This window comes from Saccoglossus kowalevskii, chromosome 15 (assembly GCF_978046115.1).
Source record: "Saccoglossus kowalevskii chromosome 15, keSacKowa6.1, whole genome shotgun sequence".
NCBI lineage: Eukaryota > Metazoa > Hemichordata > Enteropneusta > Harrimaniidae > Saccoglossus > Saccoglossus kowalevskii.
This window is the reverse complement of record NC_140655.1, coordinates 2,765,050-2,784,891: the sequence shown is the minus strand read 5'-3', so window position 1 is coordinate 2,784,891 and position 19,842 is coordinate 2,765,050. Positions and strand designations below refer to the sequence as shown.

Sequence of the window (19,842 nt, the reverse complement as noted above, 5' to 3'; positions counted from 1 at the left end):
GCTATGACCTCCCCATTGCGTCTGTAGCCTCACTTACCTCAGGATATAGTGGCTATGACCTCCCCATTGCGTCTGTAGACCACTTAATGCAATGTACAGTGGCTATGACTTCCCCTTTGCGTCTGTAGTGCAGTTACAACAGGGTACAGTTGCTATGACCTCTCCATTGTGTCTGTAGCACACTTACCCCAGGGTACAGTGGCTATGACCTCCCCATTGCGTCTGTAGCCCACTTACCTCAGAATACAGAGGATATGACCTCCCCATTACGTCTGTAGCCCACTTACTCCAGGGTACAGTGGCTATGACCTCCCCATTGCGTCTGTAACCCACTTACTGCAGGGTATAGTGGCTATATGGCCTTCCCATTGCGTCTGTAGCCCACTTGCTCCAGGGTACAGTGGCTATGATCTCCCCAATTTGTATGTAGCCCACTTAACCCCGGATCCAATGGCTATGACCTCCCCATTGTGCCTGGAGCCCACTTACCCCAGGGTACAGTGGCAATGAGCTCCCCATTGTGTTTGTAGCCATCTTACCCCAGGATCCAGTGGCTATGCTCTCCCTATTGCCTCTGTAGCCCACTTAATCCATGGTACAGTGGCTATGACCTTCCCATTGTATCAGTAGCCCACTTACCCCAGGGTACAGTGGCTATGACCTCCCCCCATTGCGTCTGTAGTGCAGTTACCCCAGGGTACAGTTCCTATGACCTCGCCATTGTGTATGTAGCCAATTTACCCCGGGATACAGTGAATATGACCTCTCCGTTGTGTCTGTTGCCCACTTACTCCAGGGTACAGTTGCTATGACCTCTCCATTGTGTCTGTAGCCCACTTACTCCAGGGTACAGTTGCTATGACCTTTCCATTGTGTCTGTAGCCCACTTACTCCAGGGTACAGTGTATATGACCTCCCCAATGTGTCTGTAGCCAACTTACTCCAGGTGACACTGGCTATGACATCCCCCATTGCATATGTAGCCCACTTTACGGTACAGTTGCTATGACCTCTCCATTGTGTATGTAGCCAATTTACCCCAGGATACAGTGTATATGACCTCTCCGTTGTGTCTGTAGCCCACTTACTCCAGGGTACAGTTGCTATGACCTCTCCATTGTGTCTGTAGCCCACTTACTCCAGGGTACAGTGGATATGACCTTCCCATTGTGTCTGTAGCCAACTTACTCAAGGGTACAGTGGCTATGACCTCCCCATTGCGTCTGTAGCCCACTTACTCCAGGGTACAGTGGCTATGACCTCCCCATTGCGTCTGTAGCCCACTTACTCCAGGGTACAGTGACTATGACCTCTCCATTGCGTCTGTAGCCCACTTACCCCAGGATACAGTGGCTATGACCTTTCCATTGCGTCTGTAGCCCACTTACCACAGGATACAGTGGCTATGACCTTTCTATTGTGTCTGTAACCCTCTTACCCAAGTACACAGTGGATATGACTTCCCCATTGTGTCTGTAGCCCCACTTACCTCAGGATATAGTGGCTATGACCTCCCCATTGCGTCTGTAGCCCACTTACTCAAGGGTACAGTGGCTATGACCTCCCCATTGCGTCTGTAGCCCACTTACTCCAGGGTACAGTGACTATGACCTCCCCATTGCGTCTGTAGTCCACTTACGCCAGGATACAGTGGCTATGACCATTCCATTGCATCTGTAACCCTCTTACTCCAGGGTACAGTGGCTATATGGCCTTCCCATTGCGTCTGTAGCCCACTTGCTCCAGGGTACAGTGGCTATGATCTCCCCATTATGTATGTAGCCCACTGAACCCCGGATCCAATGGCTATGACCTCCCCATTGTGCCTGGAGCCCACTTACCCCAGGGTACAGTGGCAATGACCTCCCCATTGTGTTTGTAGCAATCTTACCCCAGGATACTGTGGCTATGACCTCTCCATTGCGTATGTAGCCCACTTACCTCAAGATACATTGACTATGACCTTTTCATTGCGTCTGTAGCCCACTTACTCCAGGGTACAGCGACTATGACCTCCCCATTGCGTCTGCAGCCCCACTTACCTCAGGATATAGTGGCTATGACCTCCCCATTGCGTCTGTAGCCCACTTACTCAATGGTACAGTGGCTATGACCTCCCCATTGCGTCTGTAGCCCACTTACCTCAGGATATAGTGGCTATGACCTCCCCATTACGTCTGTAGCCCACTTACCTCAAGATACATTGGCTATGACCTCCCCATTGCGTCTGTAGCCCACTTACTCCAGGGTGCAGTGGCTATGACCTCCCCATCGTGTCTGTAGCCCACTTACCCATGTATACAGTGGCTAAGACCTCCCAATTGCGTCTGCAGTCCACGTACTCCAGGATACAGTGGCTATATGACCTCCCCATTGTGTATGTAGGCCACTTACCCAAGGATCCAGTGGCTATGACCTCCCCATTGCGTCTGTAGCCCCACTTACCTCAGGATATAGTGGCTATGACCTCCCCATTGCGTCTGTAGCCCACTTAATGCAATGTACAGTGGCTATGACTTCCCCTTTGCGTCTGTAGTGCAGTTACAACAGGGGACAGTTGCTATGACCTCTCCATTGTGTCTGTAGCATACTTACCCCAGGGTACAGTGGCTATGACCTCCTCATTGCGTCTGTAGCCCACTTACCTCAGAATACAGTGGATATGACCTCCCCATTACGTCTGTAGCCCACTTACTCCAGGGTACAGTGGCTATGACCTCCCCATTGCGTCTGTAACCCACTTACTCCAGGGTATAGTGGCTATATGGCCTTCCCATTGCGTCTGTAGCCCACTTGCTCCAGGGTACAGTGGCTATGATCTCCCCATTATGTATGTAGACCACTTAACCCCGGATCCAATGGCTATGTCCTCCCCATTGTGCCTGGAGCCCACTTACCCCAGGGTACAGTGGCAATGACCTCCCCATTGTGTTTGTAGCCATCTTACCCCAGGATCCAGTGGCTATGCTCTCCCTATTGCCTCTGTAGCCCACTTAATCCATGGTACAGTGGCTATGACCTTCCCATTGTGTCAGTAGCCCACTTACCCCAGGGTACAGTGGCTATGACCTCCCCCCATTGTGTCTGTAGTGCAGTTACCCCAGGGTACAGTTCCTATGACCTCGCCATTGTGTATGTAGCCAATTTACCCCGGGATACAGTGAATATGACCTCTCCATTGTGTCTGTAGCCCACTTACTCCAGGGTACAGTTGCTATGACCTCTCCATTGTGTCTGTAGCCCACTTACTCCAGGGTACAGTGTATATGACCTCCCCATTGTGTCTGTAGCCAACTTACTCCAGGTGACACTGGCTATGACATCCCCCATTGCATATGTAGCCCACTTTACGGTACAGTTGCTATGACCTCTCCATTGTGTATGTAGCCAATTTACCCCAGGATACAGTGGATATGACCTCTCCGTTGTGTCTGTAGCCCACTTACTCCAGGGTACAGTTGCTATGACCTCTCCATTGTGTCTGTAGCCCACTTACTCCAGGGTACAGTTGCTATGACCTCTCCATTGTGTCTGTAGCCCACTTACTCCAGGGTACAGTGGATATGACCTTCCCATTGTGTCTGTAGCCAACTTACTCAAGGGTACAGTGGCTATGACCTCCCCATTGCGTCTGTAGCCCACTTACTCCAGGGTACAGTGACTATGACCTCCCCATTGCGTCTGTAGCCCACTTACCCCAGGATACAGTGGCTATGACCTTTCCATTGCGTCTGTAGCCCACTTACCACAGGATACAGTGGCCATGACCTTTCCATTGTGTCTGTAACCCTCTTACCCAAGTACACAGTGGATATGACTTCCCCATTGTGTCTGTAGCCCCACTTACCTCAGGATATAGTGGCTATGACCTCCCCATTGCGTCTGTAGCCCACTTACTCAAGGGTACAGTGGCTATGACCTCCCCATTGCGTCTGTAGCCCACTTACTCCAGGGTACAGTGACTATGACCTCCCCATTGCGTCTGTAGCCCACTTACGCCAGGATACAGTGGCTATGACCTTTCCATTGTGTCTGTAACCCTCTTACTCCAGGGTACAGTGGCTATATGGCCTTCCCATTGCGTCTGTAGCCCACTTGCTCCAGGGTACAGTGGCTATGATCTCCCCATTATGTATGTAGCCCACTGAACCCCGGATCCAATGGCTATGACCTCCCCATTGTGCCTGGAGCCCACTTACCCCAGGGTACAGTGGCAATGACCTCCCCATTGTGTTTGTAGCCATCTTACCCCAGGATACTGTGGCTATGACCTCTCCATTGCGTATGTAGCCCACTTACCTCAAGATACATTGACTATGACCTTTTCATTGCGTCTGTAGCCCACTTACTCCAGGGTACAGCGACTATGACCTCCCCATTGCGTCTGCAGCCCCACTTACCTCAGGATATAGTGGCTATGACCTCCCCATTGCGTCTGTAGCCCACTTACTCAATGGTACAGTGGCTATGACCTCCCCATTGCGTCTGTAGCCCACTTACCTCAGGATACTGTGGCTATGACCTCTCCATTGCGTATGTAGCCCACTTACTCCAGGGTACAGTGACTATGACCTCCCCATTGCGTCTGTAGCCCACTTACCCCAGGATACAGAGGCTATGACCTCTCCATTGTGTCTGTAGCCCACTTACCCAAGTACACAGTGGCTATGACCTCCCCATTGCGTCTGTAGCCCCACTTACCTCAGGATATAGTGGCTATGACCTCCCCATTACGTCTGTAGCCCACTTACCTCAAGATACATTGGCTATGACCTCCCCATTGCGTCTGTAGCCCACTTACTCCAGGGTACAGTGGCTATGACCTCCCCATTGTGTCTGTAGCCCACTTACCCAAGTATACAGTGGCTATGACCTCCCAATTGCGTCTGCAGTCCACTTACTCCAGGATACAGTGGCTATATGACCTCCCCATTGTGTATGTAGGCCACTTACCCAAGGATCCAGTGGCTATGACCTCCCCATTGCGTCTGTAGCCCCACTTACCTCAGGATATAGTGGCTATGACCTCCCCATTGCGTCTGTAGCCCACTTAATGCAATGTACAGTGGCCATGACTTCCCCTTTGCGTCTGTAGTGCAGTTACATCAGGGTACAGTTGATATGACCTCTCCATTGTGTCTGTAGCACACTTACCCCAGGGTACAGTGGCTATGACCTCCCCATTGCGTCTGTAGCCCACTTACCTCAGAATACAGTGGATATGACCTCCCCATTACGTCTGTAGCCCACTTACTCCAGGGTACAGCGGCTATGACCTCCCCATTGCATCTGTAACCCAACGACTCCAGGGTACAGTGGCTATATGGCCTTCCCATTGCGTCTGTAGCCCACTTGCTCCAGGGTACAGTGGCTATGATCTCCCCATTATGTATGTAGCCCACATAACCCCGGATCCAATGGCTATGACCTCCCCATTGTGCCTGGAGCCCACTTACCCCAGGGTACAGTGGCAATGACCTCCCCATTGTGTTTGTAGCCATCTTACCCCAGGATCCAGTGGCTATGCTCTCCCTATTTCCTCTGTAGCCCACTTAATCCATGGTACAGTGGCTATGACCTTCCCATTGTGTCTGTAGCCCACTTACCCCAGGGTACAGTGGCTATGACCTCCCCCATTACGTCTGTAGTGCAGTTACCCCAGGGTACAGTTCCTATGACCTCGCCATTGTGTATGTAGCCAATTTACCCCGGGATACAGTGAATATGACCTCTCCGTTGTGTCTGTAGCCCACTTACTCCAGGGTACAGTTGCTATGACCTCTCCATTGTGTCTGTAGCCCACTTACTCCAAGGTACAGTTGCTATGACCTCTCCATTGTGTCTGTAGCCCACTTACTCCAGGGTACAGTGTATATGACCTCCCCATTGTGTCTGTAGCCAACTTACTCCAGGTGACACTGGCTATGACATCCCCCATTGCATATGTAGCCCACTTTACGGTACAGTTGCTATGACCTCTCCATTGTGCATGTAGCCCACTTACTCCAGGGTACAGTGGCTATTACCTCCCCATTTCGTCTGTAGCCCAACTTACCTCAGGATATAGTGGCTATGACCTCCCCATTGCGTCTGTAGCCCACTTACTCAAGGGTACAGTGGCTATGACCTCCCCATTGCGTCTGTAGCCCACTTACTCCAGGCTACAGTGACTATGACCTCCCCATTGCGTCTGTAGCCCACTTACGCCAGTATACAGTGGCTATGACCTTTCCATTGTGTCTGTAACCCTCTTACCCAAGTACACAGTGGCTATGACCTCCCCTTTGCGTCTGTAGCCCCACTTACCTCAGGATATAGTGGCTATGACCTCCCCATTACGTCTGTGGCCCACTTACCTGAAGATATATTGGCTATGACCTCTCCATTGTGTCTGTAGCCCACTTACTCCAGGGTACAGTGGCTATGACCTCCCCATTGTGTCTGTAGCCCACTTACCCCAGGGTACAGTGGCTATGCCCTCCCCATTGCCTCTGTAGCCTACTTACTCCAGGCTACAGTGGCTATGACTTCAACATTGTGTCTGTACCCCACTTACCCCAGGATGCAGTGGCTATGACCTCTCCATTGCGTCCGTAGCCCACTTACTCCAGGGTACAGTGGCTATGACCTCCCCATTGCGTCTGTAGCCCACTTACCCCAGGATACAGTGGCTATAACCTCCCAATTGTGTCTGTAGCCCACTTACTCCAGGGTACAGTGGTTATGACCTCCCCATTGTGTCTGTAGCCCGCGTACTCCAGGGTACAGTGGATATGACCTCCCCATTGTGTCTGTAGCCAACTTACTCCAGGGTACACTGGCTATGACATCCCCATTGCGTCTGTAGCCCACCTACTCTATGGTACAGTTGCTATGACCTCTCCATTGTGTCTGTAGCCCACTTACCCCAGGATACAGTGGCTATGACCTCCCCATTGTGTCTGTAGCCCACTTACCCAAGCAAACAGTGGCTATGACCTCCCCATTGCGTCCGTAGCCCACTTACTCCAGGGTACAATGGTTATGACCTCCCCATTGCGTCTGTATCCCACTTACCTCAGGATACAGTGGCTATAACCCCCCATTGTGTCTGTAGCCCACTTATTCCAGGGTACAGTGGCTATGACCTCCCCATTGTGTCGGGTAGCCCACTTACTCTAGGATACAGTTGTTATGGCCTACGCATTGCGTCTGTAGCCCACTTTCTCCAGGGTACAGTGGCTATGACCTTTCTATTACGTCTGGAACCCACTTACCCCAAGGTAAAATGGCTATGACCTTTCTATTACGTCTGGAGCCCACTTACCCCAAGGTAAAGGGGCTATGACCTCCCTATTGCGTCTGTAGCCCACTTACCCCAGGGTACAGTTGCTATGACCTTCCCCATTGTGTCTGTAGCCCACCTACCCCAGGATCCAGTGGCTATGACTACCCCATTTTGTCTGTAGCCCTCTTACCCCATGATCCAGTGGCTATGTCTTCCCCATTGCCTCTGTAGCCTACTTCCTCCAGGGTACAGTGGCTATGACTTCAACATTGTGTCTGTAGCCCACTTACCCCAGGATGCAGTGGCTATGACCTCCTCATTGCGTCCGTAGCCCACTTACTCCAGGGTACAGTGGTTATGACCTCCCCATTGCGTCTGTAACCCACTTACCCCAGGATACAGTGGCTATAACCTCCCCATTGTGTCTATAGCCCACTTACTCCAGGGTACAGTGTATATGACCTCGCCATTGTGTCTGTAGCCAACTTACTCCAGGTGACACTGGCTATGACATCCCCCATTGCATATGTAGCCCACATTACGGTACAGTTGCTATGACCTCTCCATTGTGCATGTAGCCCACTTACTCCAGGGTACAGTGGCTATTACCTCCCCATTTCGTCTGTAGCCCCACTTACCTCAGGATATAGTGGCTATGACCTCCCCATTGCGTCTGTAGCCCACTTACTCAAGGGTACAGTGGCTATGACCTCCCCATTGCGTCTGTAGCCCACTTACTCCAGGGTACAGTGGTTATGACCTCCCCATTGCGTCTGTAGCCCACTTACCCCAGGATACAGTGGCTATAACCTCCCCATTGTGTCTGTAGCCCACTTACTCCAGGGTACAGTGGCTATGACCTCCCCATTGTGTCTGTAGCCCACTACTCCAGGGTACAGTGGCTATATGACCTCCCCATTGTGTCGGGTAGCCCACTTACTCCAGGATACAGTTGCTATGGCCTACCCATTGCGTCTGTAGCCCACTTTCTCCAGGGTACAGTGGCTATGACCTTTCTATTACGTCTGGAACCCACTTACCCCAAGGTAAAATGACTATGACCTTTCTTTTACGTCTGGAGCCCACTTACCTCAAGGTAAAGGGGCTATGACCTCCCCATTGCGTCTGTAGCCCACTTACCCTAGGATGCAGTGGCTATAACCTCCCCATTGTGTCTGTAGCCCATTTACTTAAGGGTACAGTGGCTATGACCTACTCATTGCGTCTGTAGTCCACTAACCCCATTATCCATGTTCTCTCCAGTGAATATGTGCTTACTTACCCATGTTACGCTATGATACTGTCTGTATGACATGGCCACCTTGCACGGGGCACAGTGACGTAATAGTCATTACATTTTATTTAATGACACGTTATTCTACGTTTGACTATGCCATTTATTTGCTTTATAATGAGTTATGTAATACATACTTTATATTTTATGTGTCACACTAAGTTAGTTGTGATAACAAAATACATTTTCTACGATGTAAAATTATGCTTAATTATTCTTAGTTGCAAGTAAACCAACATTCTTTTACCATATCCCAAATGACAATTAGTTGGCACATTTAGTATACATGCATTGTGCAATCCCATCATGCACTACTACATTGTAGTGCCATTTCCTATCTAAGTGACAATACACATATTAATATTGCTTCAAAACATTGTCGGCATTTTACTATGTGTTCACTTTTTGTACAGGTTATTCAAAACAACGCGAAGGTGATGTTTGTAGCAAGTGTGTAAGCGTTGCATAGATAACTAGTACAGTAACTTTTCAATTACATAATAAATGTACAGTACATGGATATAAGCAGCATCAGTAAGTAATAGTTTCCAGTCATTTGTTCACCATAGTTGCCATTGCATAAATCCCTCTCACAACAATACGAACATACTTCTTTGTCTGTTAAAGAAACAATATATTATGAAAAGTTTAACATTCCAGTAACCTTGACATCATGGAAGAATTTTAAATGTGGAAAGTTGTCAATAAATAAGATTGAAAACAAATTAATAACTAATCTATAGTCGTGTTTATTATTTCAATAATTAACAATTAAATCAATATTTTGTTATATAATATTTCGTTTTAATGCTTTGAGGAATGCGTATCTTTCTCATCACTTTGTCTATTTATATATTAAAAAAATGTAAATACACGTGATATGCTTATCTGATTAATTGTATGCAAAACCTATGACGTCAACATCTACGTAAATCTATTGCATCGCATAAAATCAACCTTTGAATTGCATTCGGGATGTTACAACTCTGTCTGCATATATTTCGTATCGTATTCGTGTTGGTACATTTAGTTTTCTCCCACCAGTGATGCGTGAAAGGAAACTTAAATAGTCCTACACCCCAAGTAAAACCCAAAGTGTAAATTTTCAAACATTAACAAACATCTTGGTTGTTCGATCCATGCAAAAATTTGACTAAAACAGAAAATTACATAGGGAAGTAAAAACAAATGTGTAACTCCGCGAATATATATCACAACCAAGGATACTGTCATGAATTTGTTTACGCGTATCTGTTGACCGACTTAATTAGCTGATTATTAGCGAATTGCTGTGTTATGTCTGTCATCGTTTAGACCTATTTGAAGTTTTGGACGGAACTTGGCTCAGTGATTTGGAACTAATTACGAGATAACCGTAGCTATTCTGACTATTAATTCTGACAGTTGGTATCCATAGTTATTAATGTAGTGAACGATTAATCAAAAGATATGACGTATTCAGTACTTAGTGTGATTGGCTTTATGATTGAAGGTTACGCCCTAGAGTCTTTTTACTGCTTTGTAATTGGTTAGAGTTTTGAAAATGAATAAAGAGAGTTTGAGTTGGTCTTGGGGAGTACACCAGAACAGACGCAGTCCTGGAGAGCCTTGGGCGAATGTTGACGCAGTCTAAGAGAGTCTTGGTTCAGCCTTGCGATAGTCTTGGAGACTTTTCCCCAGGGCGCTGTGTCTTATAGAGTGCTCCAAAAGATCGACTAAGACGAGAGTTGAACCGTATTTCGTTGTGTGTGTCTTATTTGACGGTAAAGCTTAAGTGACTTTCCCGATCCCATACCTCAAGGGGACGAGATATAGAGACGACACGAGATTCCCCCCTGACAAGTGTGGAGACCCAGAGGAGAAGAATTTTCCCCTTGATAATACTATAGATAACATTTTACGTATCAGTGTTTGGTTTGATCGTTTATTCTCAAAACCTGTACTTTTTTAAAATTCAGATACAATAAACAGATATAATTCATAGGCTTTACATCAACTATGTGCATGTGATTATTGTATCAATTGTATCTCAGTATTGATAACGACTCGTATTCAAACTGATGCAATTTAATGAATGAATAAAGATTCGCGTGATTACGTGATAACATTAAAATAACGGAAATGTGTGCAATAATGGACGAGTTTATTTTAATGCATTATTGCTGATTTATACCAGTACTGAATAATTATACTGTGGTTGTAGAAATATCAAGACTCACTGATATGGCAAACATTTCTGTCAGAAGATTTTAAGAATACTGGGCAGCATGAATAACATATAATAGAATAAAACTTTATTGAAACCGTAAAGAATTATCTAAGTCTTCGGTCTCAAGGCTTAGTGAGGGTGTAACATAAATCTTCATTCCTAGGTCAAAGTTCAAATGATTTGTATATATTGCATTTATGAAATTCGTATATTAAAAAAGTGTAGGTAGATAGTAAAGTGTTCTTATGAATATTCATGACTTCATGAATATTCATCGAATTATATCATTAAAGACAATTTGGATTCCATCATTTATACAATTAATCACATAGCAATGAATAAAGTTTGCTTATGTTCGATAGCACATGATTATACTCGTCTTGGTGAAATATGGATAACAAAACGTATATTTACCGTTTCTATAGTGCTTAGAACAACCGACGTAACACAGACTCTGGACAGAACAACCACGTGCATAGATATACGACGAACCTTGACGGAGGTATTCCACCTTGAGCGAATCAGAAAACATACCTTTATGCATCATTTATATTTTCCATATTCTGATATTAAATTACACACAAATAGTGTCTCTGTCACCGCCATTGGCTATTTTGATAAAATCTACATTTTATATGGAAATATGTTTATTGATTGGTACATTTTAACAAGAAGCCAACGTTATTTGTACACAGCTAATATATTTCACTTACCCCACAGATATTCAGAGGACCACACTGCTTCTTAGTCCAATTATTTACACTTCCATTCCGACAACTAGTTGTGTTTCGGTCTTTACATTCGTAACACATTATGGGGCTAACATCTCTCGCCAAAAGCAAAACTTGACGAAATCAAAAAGTAATAATGAGACAAAAAATTCAGTCACTAACTAAATTGGTTTTATTGTGACTGTTGTGTGGGGACTAAGGTTGTTGTGTGGGGACTAAGGTTGTTGTGTGGGGACTAAGGTTGTTGTGTGGGGACTAAGGTTGTTGTGTGGGGACTAAGGTTGTTGTGTGGGGACTAAGGTTGTTGTGTGGGGACTAAGGTTGTTGTGTGGGGACTAAGGTTGTTGTGTGGGGACTAAGGTTGTTGTGTGGGGACTAAGGTTGTTGTGTGGGGACTAAGGTTGTTGTGTGGGGACTAAGGTTGTTGTGTGGGGACTAAGGTTGTTGTGTGGGGACTAAGGTTGTTGTGTGGGAACTAAGGTTGTTGTGTGGGGACTAAGGTTGTTGTGAAATACAATATATTTCCTAGAGACAGGGATGATTTTAAAAGTTACAGCTGAGGTAACAAACTCTTTATAATTTATCTTCGTTATTATCACTACGTATACCTATATAACTGAATTATAAATTATGCGTGTCACAGACAACAATCACAATACCTTCATCGATCGTAAATAGTCATACATGATGGTTAATGAAGCGTGAAGAAACTCCACCAACGGCCAAGCAGTAACGTCATTCGTCTTTTCATATTGCATGATCGGAACCTCATTGTTTCCAATATACTTTAACTATGCTTAACATGGACGGGAAAGACGAAAAAGACGAAGCACAACTTTTTAAATGTTATATACATACCTACACATATAATCAGTAGAACTGTCATGGTGGTCAATGTACTAGTATCCGACTCTACTCATACGCACATCCCGGTGGAAGGATGTCCCACGTACACTTCATTCATTGATGCAGATCCACGCATGCGCTACGATTCATTCTATAGCTTTTTATACAAATTGCCAATAAGTTTCTAGTTACTACTCCTGCGGGAACACATTAAGCTCCCATTTTCTGGATTCAATGCAATTCGCTTTACAGCTATTGGGGATTTTAACCAATGCCATATGTGCACTTAGTTGTTTCATCCGATAAAATATTGCTTTCAGCGTTTATGGTTTTAGTCGTATCAGATAATGCACTCATTTAGTAGGCATTGCTGTTAAATACTAGTAAACATATAAAAAACACGATGCAAGTATACTTTGCTTTTGGTGAAGAATCCATATTCACCAATTTACGTACGTTTCACCGGATACGTATTTAGTAGCTTGGTATATAAATACTACGTTTAGGTGTTTACTTCCACGATTCACCCACAATTCCCCGCGGCTATGAATGCATCCACCAGCTCTTTACATTTCAAACTCTTGCGGAAACAGATTCATTAACCATTGTTATTGCACCACTTCGAGAAATACTATATTTTTAAGAATTTTAAAGAACAGGAAATTGAAAATACTTTTGTATATAATGGTAATTGTGCTATTACGGATATTTGATTTTGTACTTAGGATTTTATTACAAGTTAATTCTCAGAAACACCTGGCATTTCAACTTATTACTAGATTACTCATTGTTAGTTAGGCGCACGTGGTGAAATGGAATCTAATATAATAATTTGCAACCGATTTCCCCCATATTGGTGTGCAACGTTAAATTTATACCCCTTTTCGCATACTACGTAGAAGTAGATTAGATTCAGTTGCAATTCACAAGTACTGGTTCGAAGAGACTGTTAGTTAGTTTTAACTCTTCACAGGTTATTGAAGTGAATTCGGAAGGAGGTCCCCAGATGAAGATGGACATTAGAAAATGTCAGGTAGACAATGGGATATGTCAGGTAGACAATGGGATATGTCAAGTAGACAATGGGATATGTCAGGTAGACAATGGGATATGTCAGGTAGACAATGGGATATGTCAGGTAGACAATGGTGTACGTCAGATAGACAATGGGATATGTCAGGTAGACAATGGAATATGTCAGGTAGACAATGAAATATGTCAGGTAGACAATGGGGTACGTCAGGTAGACAATGGAATATGTCAGGTAGACAATAGAATATGTCAGGTAGACAATGGAATATGTCAGATAGACAATGAAATATGTCAGATAGACAATGGAATATGTCAGGTAGAAAATGGGGTACGTCAGGTAGACAATGGAATATTTCAGGTAGACAATGGGGTACGTCAGGTAGACAATGGGATATGTCAGGTAGACAATGGAATATGTCAGGTAGACAATAGAATATGTCAGGTAGACAATGACATATGTCAGATACACAATGGAATATGTCAGGTAGACAATAAAGTACGTCAGGTGACAATGGGATATGTCAGGTAGACAATGGAATATGTCAGGTAGACAATGGAATATGTCAGGTAGACAATATATGTCAGATAGACAATGAAATATGTCAGGTAGACAATGGGATATGTTATATAGACATTGGAATATGTCAGGTAGACAATGGGTACGTCAGGTAGACAATGGAATATGTCAGGTAGACAATTGGATATGTCAGGTAGACAATGGAATATGTCAGGTAGACAATGGGATATGTCAGGTAGACAATAGAATATGTCAGGTAGACAATGGAATATGTCAGGTAGACAATAGAATATGTCAGGTTGACAATAGGATATGTCAGGTAGACAATAGAATATGTCAGGTAGACAATGGAATATGTCAGATAGACAATGAAATATGTCAGGTATACAATGGGATATGTCAGGTAGACAATGAAATATGTCAGGTAGACAATGGGGTACGTCAGATAGACAATGGGATACGTCAGGTAGACAATGGGATAGAATAGAATAGAATAGAATAGAATAGAATAGAATAGAACAGAATAGAACAGAATAGAATAGAATAGAATAGAATAGAATAGAATAGAATAGAATAGAATAGAATAGAATAGAATAGAATAGAATAGAATAGAATAGAATAGAATAGAATAGAATAGAATAGAATAGAATAGAATAATGCTTTATTACATCATTAATGAAATCTGACATTTTTGGTATTTGCTGTATAAGCTTTTTGAAATCAACTACCATTAAACTACATATACGATACAATAATATATTTCAAATAAACAACAACTAAATCACACTGAAAATATAGCACAGCAATACATTAATTGATTTTCACCTTTTCTTTTTTTGTAGGCTTTCTGTATGTAATTTAATAACCCAAGTAGACATTGTTTGTTACTTGTGTTTAAAATGTGTATAAATTTTGAAATTTGGATTGGACTATAAATAGTTGTCTATTTTCTGTATTCTCACACTCAGGGATGAAATGGATTTCATCCTCAATCACGTTACATTTTTCACATTTCCTGTCCTGAACTGTTGTCTTTGGTTTTGTGTGTCTACCCACCTCATGTACAGTTGATGGCAGCTAATTCTAAATTTGCTCATTGTTTGAACCGCTTGCCTATCAGTTAACTGTTGTAAATAATATTCCTGTTTAAAGTCTTTTTTGAAGAAGCTTAAGTCCTCAGTTAAGATTCTGTTCTTTGTATGTCTATGTTCCATTTGTTAATGCAGTACTTTGCTGCCATTTTGTTGCAATGTTATTAAATGTTTGTACATAGTTATTGCCTTATAGTGTAGTAAGTGTAACAATGGTAATCTACCAGTATCCATTCTTACTGCAGCAATGTTGCTTGATCTGTTATTCACATTTAGAATGTGTCTACAGAATCTGAGGTGGACCCTTTCAGTTTCTGTCTTGTGCCAGTTTTTGTTTGTATAAACGCCTCATATTTCTCTCCCATATATTGGTATTTGTGTGTGGTCTCAAACAATTTTGTTTTAATAGTAATATTGTTTCCCTTGTTATTATAGATAGGTGCTTGTGCCCTTTCTGCTCTCCTTGCTTGTTTTGCTAGTGTTGACATTGTTAAGTCCATAGACCCATTACTATTAAAATTAACACCCAGATAGGTGAAGTTTGTTGTTTTTTCAATTATGTCATTTCCATACATTATATTTAGCTTCTCTGTATTGTATTCTATTAAATATAATTGATTTTGTTTTCTTTATGTTTACTTGTAATCCCCATTTGTTTGCATACCTATGTAGACAATTCATGGAATTTTGCAGTCCATCTTTACTTTGTGACATAAGGATGATATCATCTGCATATAACAGACATGGAATTGGTGTGTTATGTAATTGTGAAGGGAGACTTCTTTATCCAACTCATCAACAACTCAGGACAGTTATGATAGGACAGTTATGATAGGACAGTTATGATAGGACAGTTATGACAGGAAAGCTATGACAGGAAAGCTAAGACAGGACAGCTATGACAGGACAGCTATGATAGGACAGCTATGATAGGACAGTTATGACAGGACAGTTATGGCAGGACAGCTATGATAGGACAGCTATAATAGGAAAGCTATGATAGAACAGCTATGACAGGACAGCTATGACAGGACAGCTATGATAGGACAGTTATGATAGGAAAGCTATGATAGGACAGTTATGATAGAACAGCTATAACAGGACAGCTATGACAGGACAGCTATGACAGGACAGTTATGATAGGACAGTTATAATAGGACAGCTATGATAGGACAGCTATGATAGGACAGCTATGATAGGACAGTTATGATAGGACAGTTATGATAGGACAGTTATGATAGGACAGCCATGATAGGAAAGCTATGATAGGAAAGCTATGATAGGAAAGCTATGACAGGACAGTTATGATAGGACAGCTATGACAGAACAGCTATGACAGGACAGTTATGATAGGACAGTTATGATAGGACAGTTATGATAGGAGAGTTATGATAGGACAGCAATGATAGGAAAGCTATGACAGGACAGCTATGACAGGACAGTTATGATAGGACAGTTATGATAGGACAGTTATGATAGGACAGTTATGATAGGACAGCTATGATAGGAAAGCTATGATAGGAAAGCTATGACAGGACAGCTATGGCAGGACAGCTATGATAGGACACTTATGATAGGACAGTTATGATAGGACAGTTATGATAGGACAGCTATGTTAGGAAAGCTATGACAGGACAGCTATGACAGGACAGATATGACAGGACAGCTATGATAGGACAGTTATGATAGGACAGCTATGATAGGACAGCTATGATAGGACAGTTATGATAGGACAGATATGATAGGACAGCTATGATAGGACAGCTATGATAGGACAGCTATGATAGGACAGCTGTGATAGGACAGCTATGATAGGACAGTTATGATAGGACAGTTATGATAGGACAGCTATGACAGGAAAGCTATGACAGGACAGCTATGATAGGACAGTTATGATAGGACAGTTATGATAGGACAGTTATGACAGGAAAGCCATGATATGAAAGCTATGACAGGACAGCTATGACAGGACAGCTATGATAGGACAGTTATGATAGAACAGCTATGATAGGAAAGCTGTGACAGGAAAGCTATGTTAGGAAAGCTATGACAGGACAGCTATGACAGGACAGTTATGACAGGACAGTTATGACAGGACAGCTATCATAGGACAGTTATGATAGAACAGTTATAATAGGACAGCTATGATAGGACAGCTATGATAGGACAGTTATGATAGGACAGTTTTGATAGGACAGTTATGATAGGACAGTTATGACAGGACAGCTATGATAGGACAGTTGTGATAGGACAGCTATGACAGGACAGCTATGATAGGACAGTTATGATAGGAAAGCTATGATAGGACAGTTATGATAGGACAGCTATAACAGGAGAGCTATGACAGGACAGCTATGATAGGACAGTTATGATAGGACAGTTATGATAGGACAGCTATGATAGGACAGTTATGATAGGACAGATATGATAGGACAGCTATGATAGGACAGCTATGATAGGACAGCTATGATAGGACAGCTGTGATAGGACAGCTATGATAGGACAGTTATGAAAGGACAGTTATGACAGGAAAGCTATGATAGGAAATCTATGACAGGACAGCTATGATAGGACAGCTATGATAGGACAGTTATGATAGGACAGTTATGATAGGACAGCTATGATAGGACAGCTATGATAGAACACCTATGATAGTACAGCTATGATAGGACAGTTATGATAGGAAAGCTATGATAGGACAGTTATGATAGGACAGCTATAACAGGAGAGCTATGACAGGACAGCTATGATAGGACAGTTATGATAGGACAGTTATGATAGGACAGCTATGATAGGACAGTTATGATAGGACAGATATGATAGGACAGCTATGATAGGACAGCTATGATAGGACAGCTATGATAGGACAGCTGTGATAGGACAGCTATGATAGGACAGTTATGATAGGACAGTTATGATAGGACAGCTATGATAGGAAAGCTATGACAGGACAGCTATGATAGGACAGTTATGATAGGACAGTTATGATAGGACAGTTATGATAGGACAGTTATGATAGGACAGCTATGACAGGAAAGCTATGATAGGACAGCTATGACAGGACAGCTATGATAGGACAGTTATGATAGGACAGTTATGATAGGACAGTTATGACAGGACAGCTATGATAGGACAGCTGTGATAGGACAGTTATGATAGGACAGCTATGATAGGAAAGCTGTGACAGGACAGCTATGATAGGACAGCTGTGACAGGACAGCTATGATAGGACAGCTATGATAGGACAGCTATGATAGGACAGATATGATAGGACAGCTATTATAGGACAGTTATGATAGGACAGCTATGATAGGAAAGCTATGACAGGACAGCTATGATAGGACAGTTATGATAGGACAGTTATGATAGGACAGTTATGATAGGACAGCTATGACAGGAAAGCTATGATAGGACAGCTATGACAGGACAGCTATGATAGGACAGTTATGATAGGACAGTTATGATAGGACAGTTATGATAGGACAGTTATGACAGGACAGCTATGATAGGACAGCTATGATAGGAGAGTTATGATAGGACAGCTATGATAGGAAAGCTGTGACAGGACAGCTATGATAGGACAGCTGTGACAGGACAGCTATGATAGGACAGCTATGATAGGACAGCTATGATAGGACAGATATGATAGGACAGCTATTATAGGACAGTTATGATAGGACAGTTATGACAGGAAAGCTATGATAGGAAAGCTATGACATGACAGCTATGATAGGACAGCTATGATAGGACAGCTATGATAGAACAGCTATGATAGTACAGTTATGATAGGACAGTTATGACAGGAAAGCTATGATAGGAAAGCTATGACAGGACAGCTTTGACAGGACAGCTATGATTGGACAGTTATGATAGGACAGTTATGATAGGACAGCTATGATAGGAAAGCTATGACAGGACAGCTATGATAGGACAGTTATGATAGGAAAGCTATAATAGGACCGCTATGACAGGACAGCTATGACAGAACAGCTATGATAGGACAGCTATGACAGGACAGCTATGACAGGACAGTTATGATAGAACAGTTATGATAGGACAGTTATGACAGGACAGCTATGATAGGACAGCTATGATAGGACAGTTATGATAGGACAGCTATGATAGGAAAGCTGTGACAGGACAGCTATAATAGGACAGTTATGACAGGACAGTTATGACAGGACAGCTATGATAGGACAGTTATGATAGGACAGTTATGATAGGACAGCTATGATAGGAAAGCTATGACAGGACAGCTATGATAGGACAGTTATGATAGAACAGTTATGATAGGACAGTTATGATAGGACAGCTATGACAGGGAAGCTATTATAGGACAGCTATGACAGGACAGCTATGATAGGACAGCTATGATAGGACAGTTATGATAGGACAGTTATGACAGGAAAGCTATGATAGGAAAGCTATGACAGGACAGTTATGGTAGGACAGCTAGGATAGGACAGCTATGATAGGACAGTTATGATAGGACAGCTATGATAGAAAAGCTGTGACAGGACAGCTATGATAGGACAGTTATGACAGGACAGTTATGACAGGACAGCTATGATAGGACAGCTATGATAGGACAGTTATGAAAGAACAGTTATGATAGGACAGCTATGATAGGACAGCTATGATAGGACAGTTATGATAGTTTAGATAGGACAGTTATGATAGGACAGTTATGACAGGACAGCTATGATAGGACAGCTATGATAGGACAGCTATGATAGAACAGTTATGATAGGACAGCTATGACAGGACAGCTATGATAGGACAGCTGTGACAGGACAGCTATGATAGGACAGCTATGATAGGACAGCTATGATAGGACAGTTATGATAGGACATTT

The 19,842-nt window shown here is 43.1% G+C and overlaps 1 protein-coding gene across 1 annotated transcript; it reads right to left on the bottom strand.

The window, feature by feature from the left end:
* Window positions 1–8,679: 8,679 nt before the first annotated feature.
* On the bottom strand, window positions 8,680–12,467 carry LOC144353880 (uncharacterized). The gene is made up of 4 exons (XM_078010157.2): window positions 12,360–12,467; window positions 11,484–11,614; window positions 11,185–11,281; window positions 8,680–9,179 (listed from the first exon to the last, which is right to left on the bottom strand). The coding sequence occupies exons 1-4, from the start codon at window positions 12,385–12,387 to the stop codon at window positions 9,055–9,057; spliced, it is 381 nt and encodes a 126-aa protein (XP_077866283.2). The 5' UTR covers window positions 12,388–12,467; the 3' UTR covers window positions 8,680–9,054.
* Window positions 12,468–19,842: the final 7,375 nt, after the last annotated feature.

What these genes read in the sequence shown, in the direction of transcription:
- LOC144353880 (XM_078010157.2), bottom strand. Translation starts at nt 12,387, where the DNA reads ATGACAGTTCTACTGATTATATGTGTAG. An exon ending in TCTACTGATTATATGTGTAG is followed by an intron (nt 11,615 to 12,359) that starts GTATGTATATAA and finishes GATTTCGTCAAG; the next exon opens with TTTTGCTTTTGGCGAGAGAT. An exon ending in GTCCTCTGAATATCTGTGGG is followed by an intron (nt 11,282 to 11,483) that starts GTAAGTGAAATA and finishes GATTCGCTCAAG; the next exon opens with GTGGAATACCTCCGTCAAGG.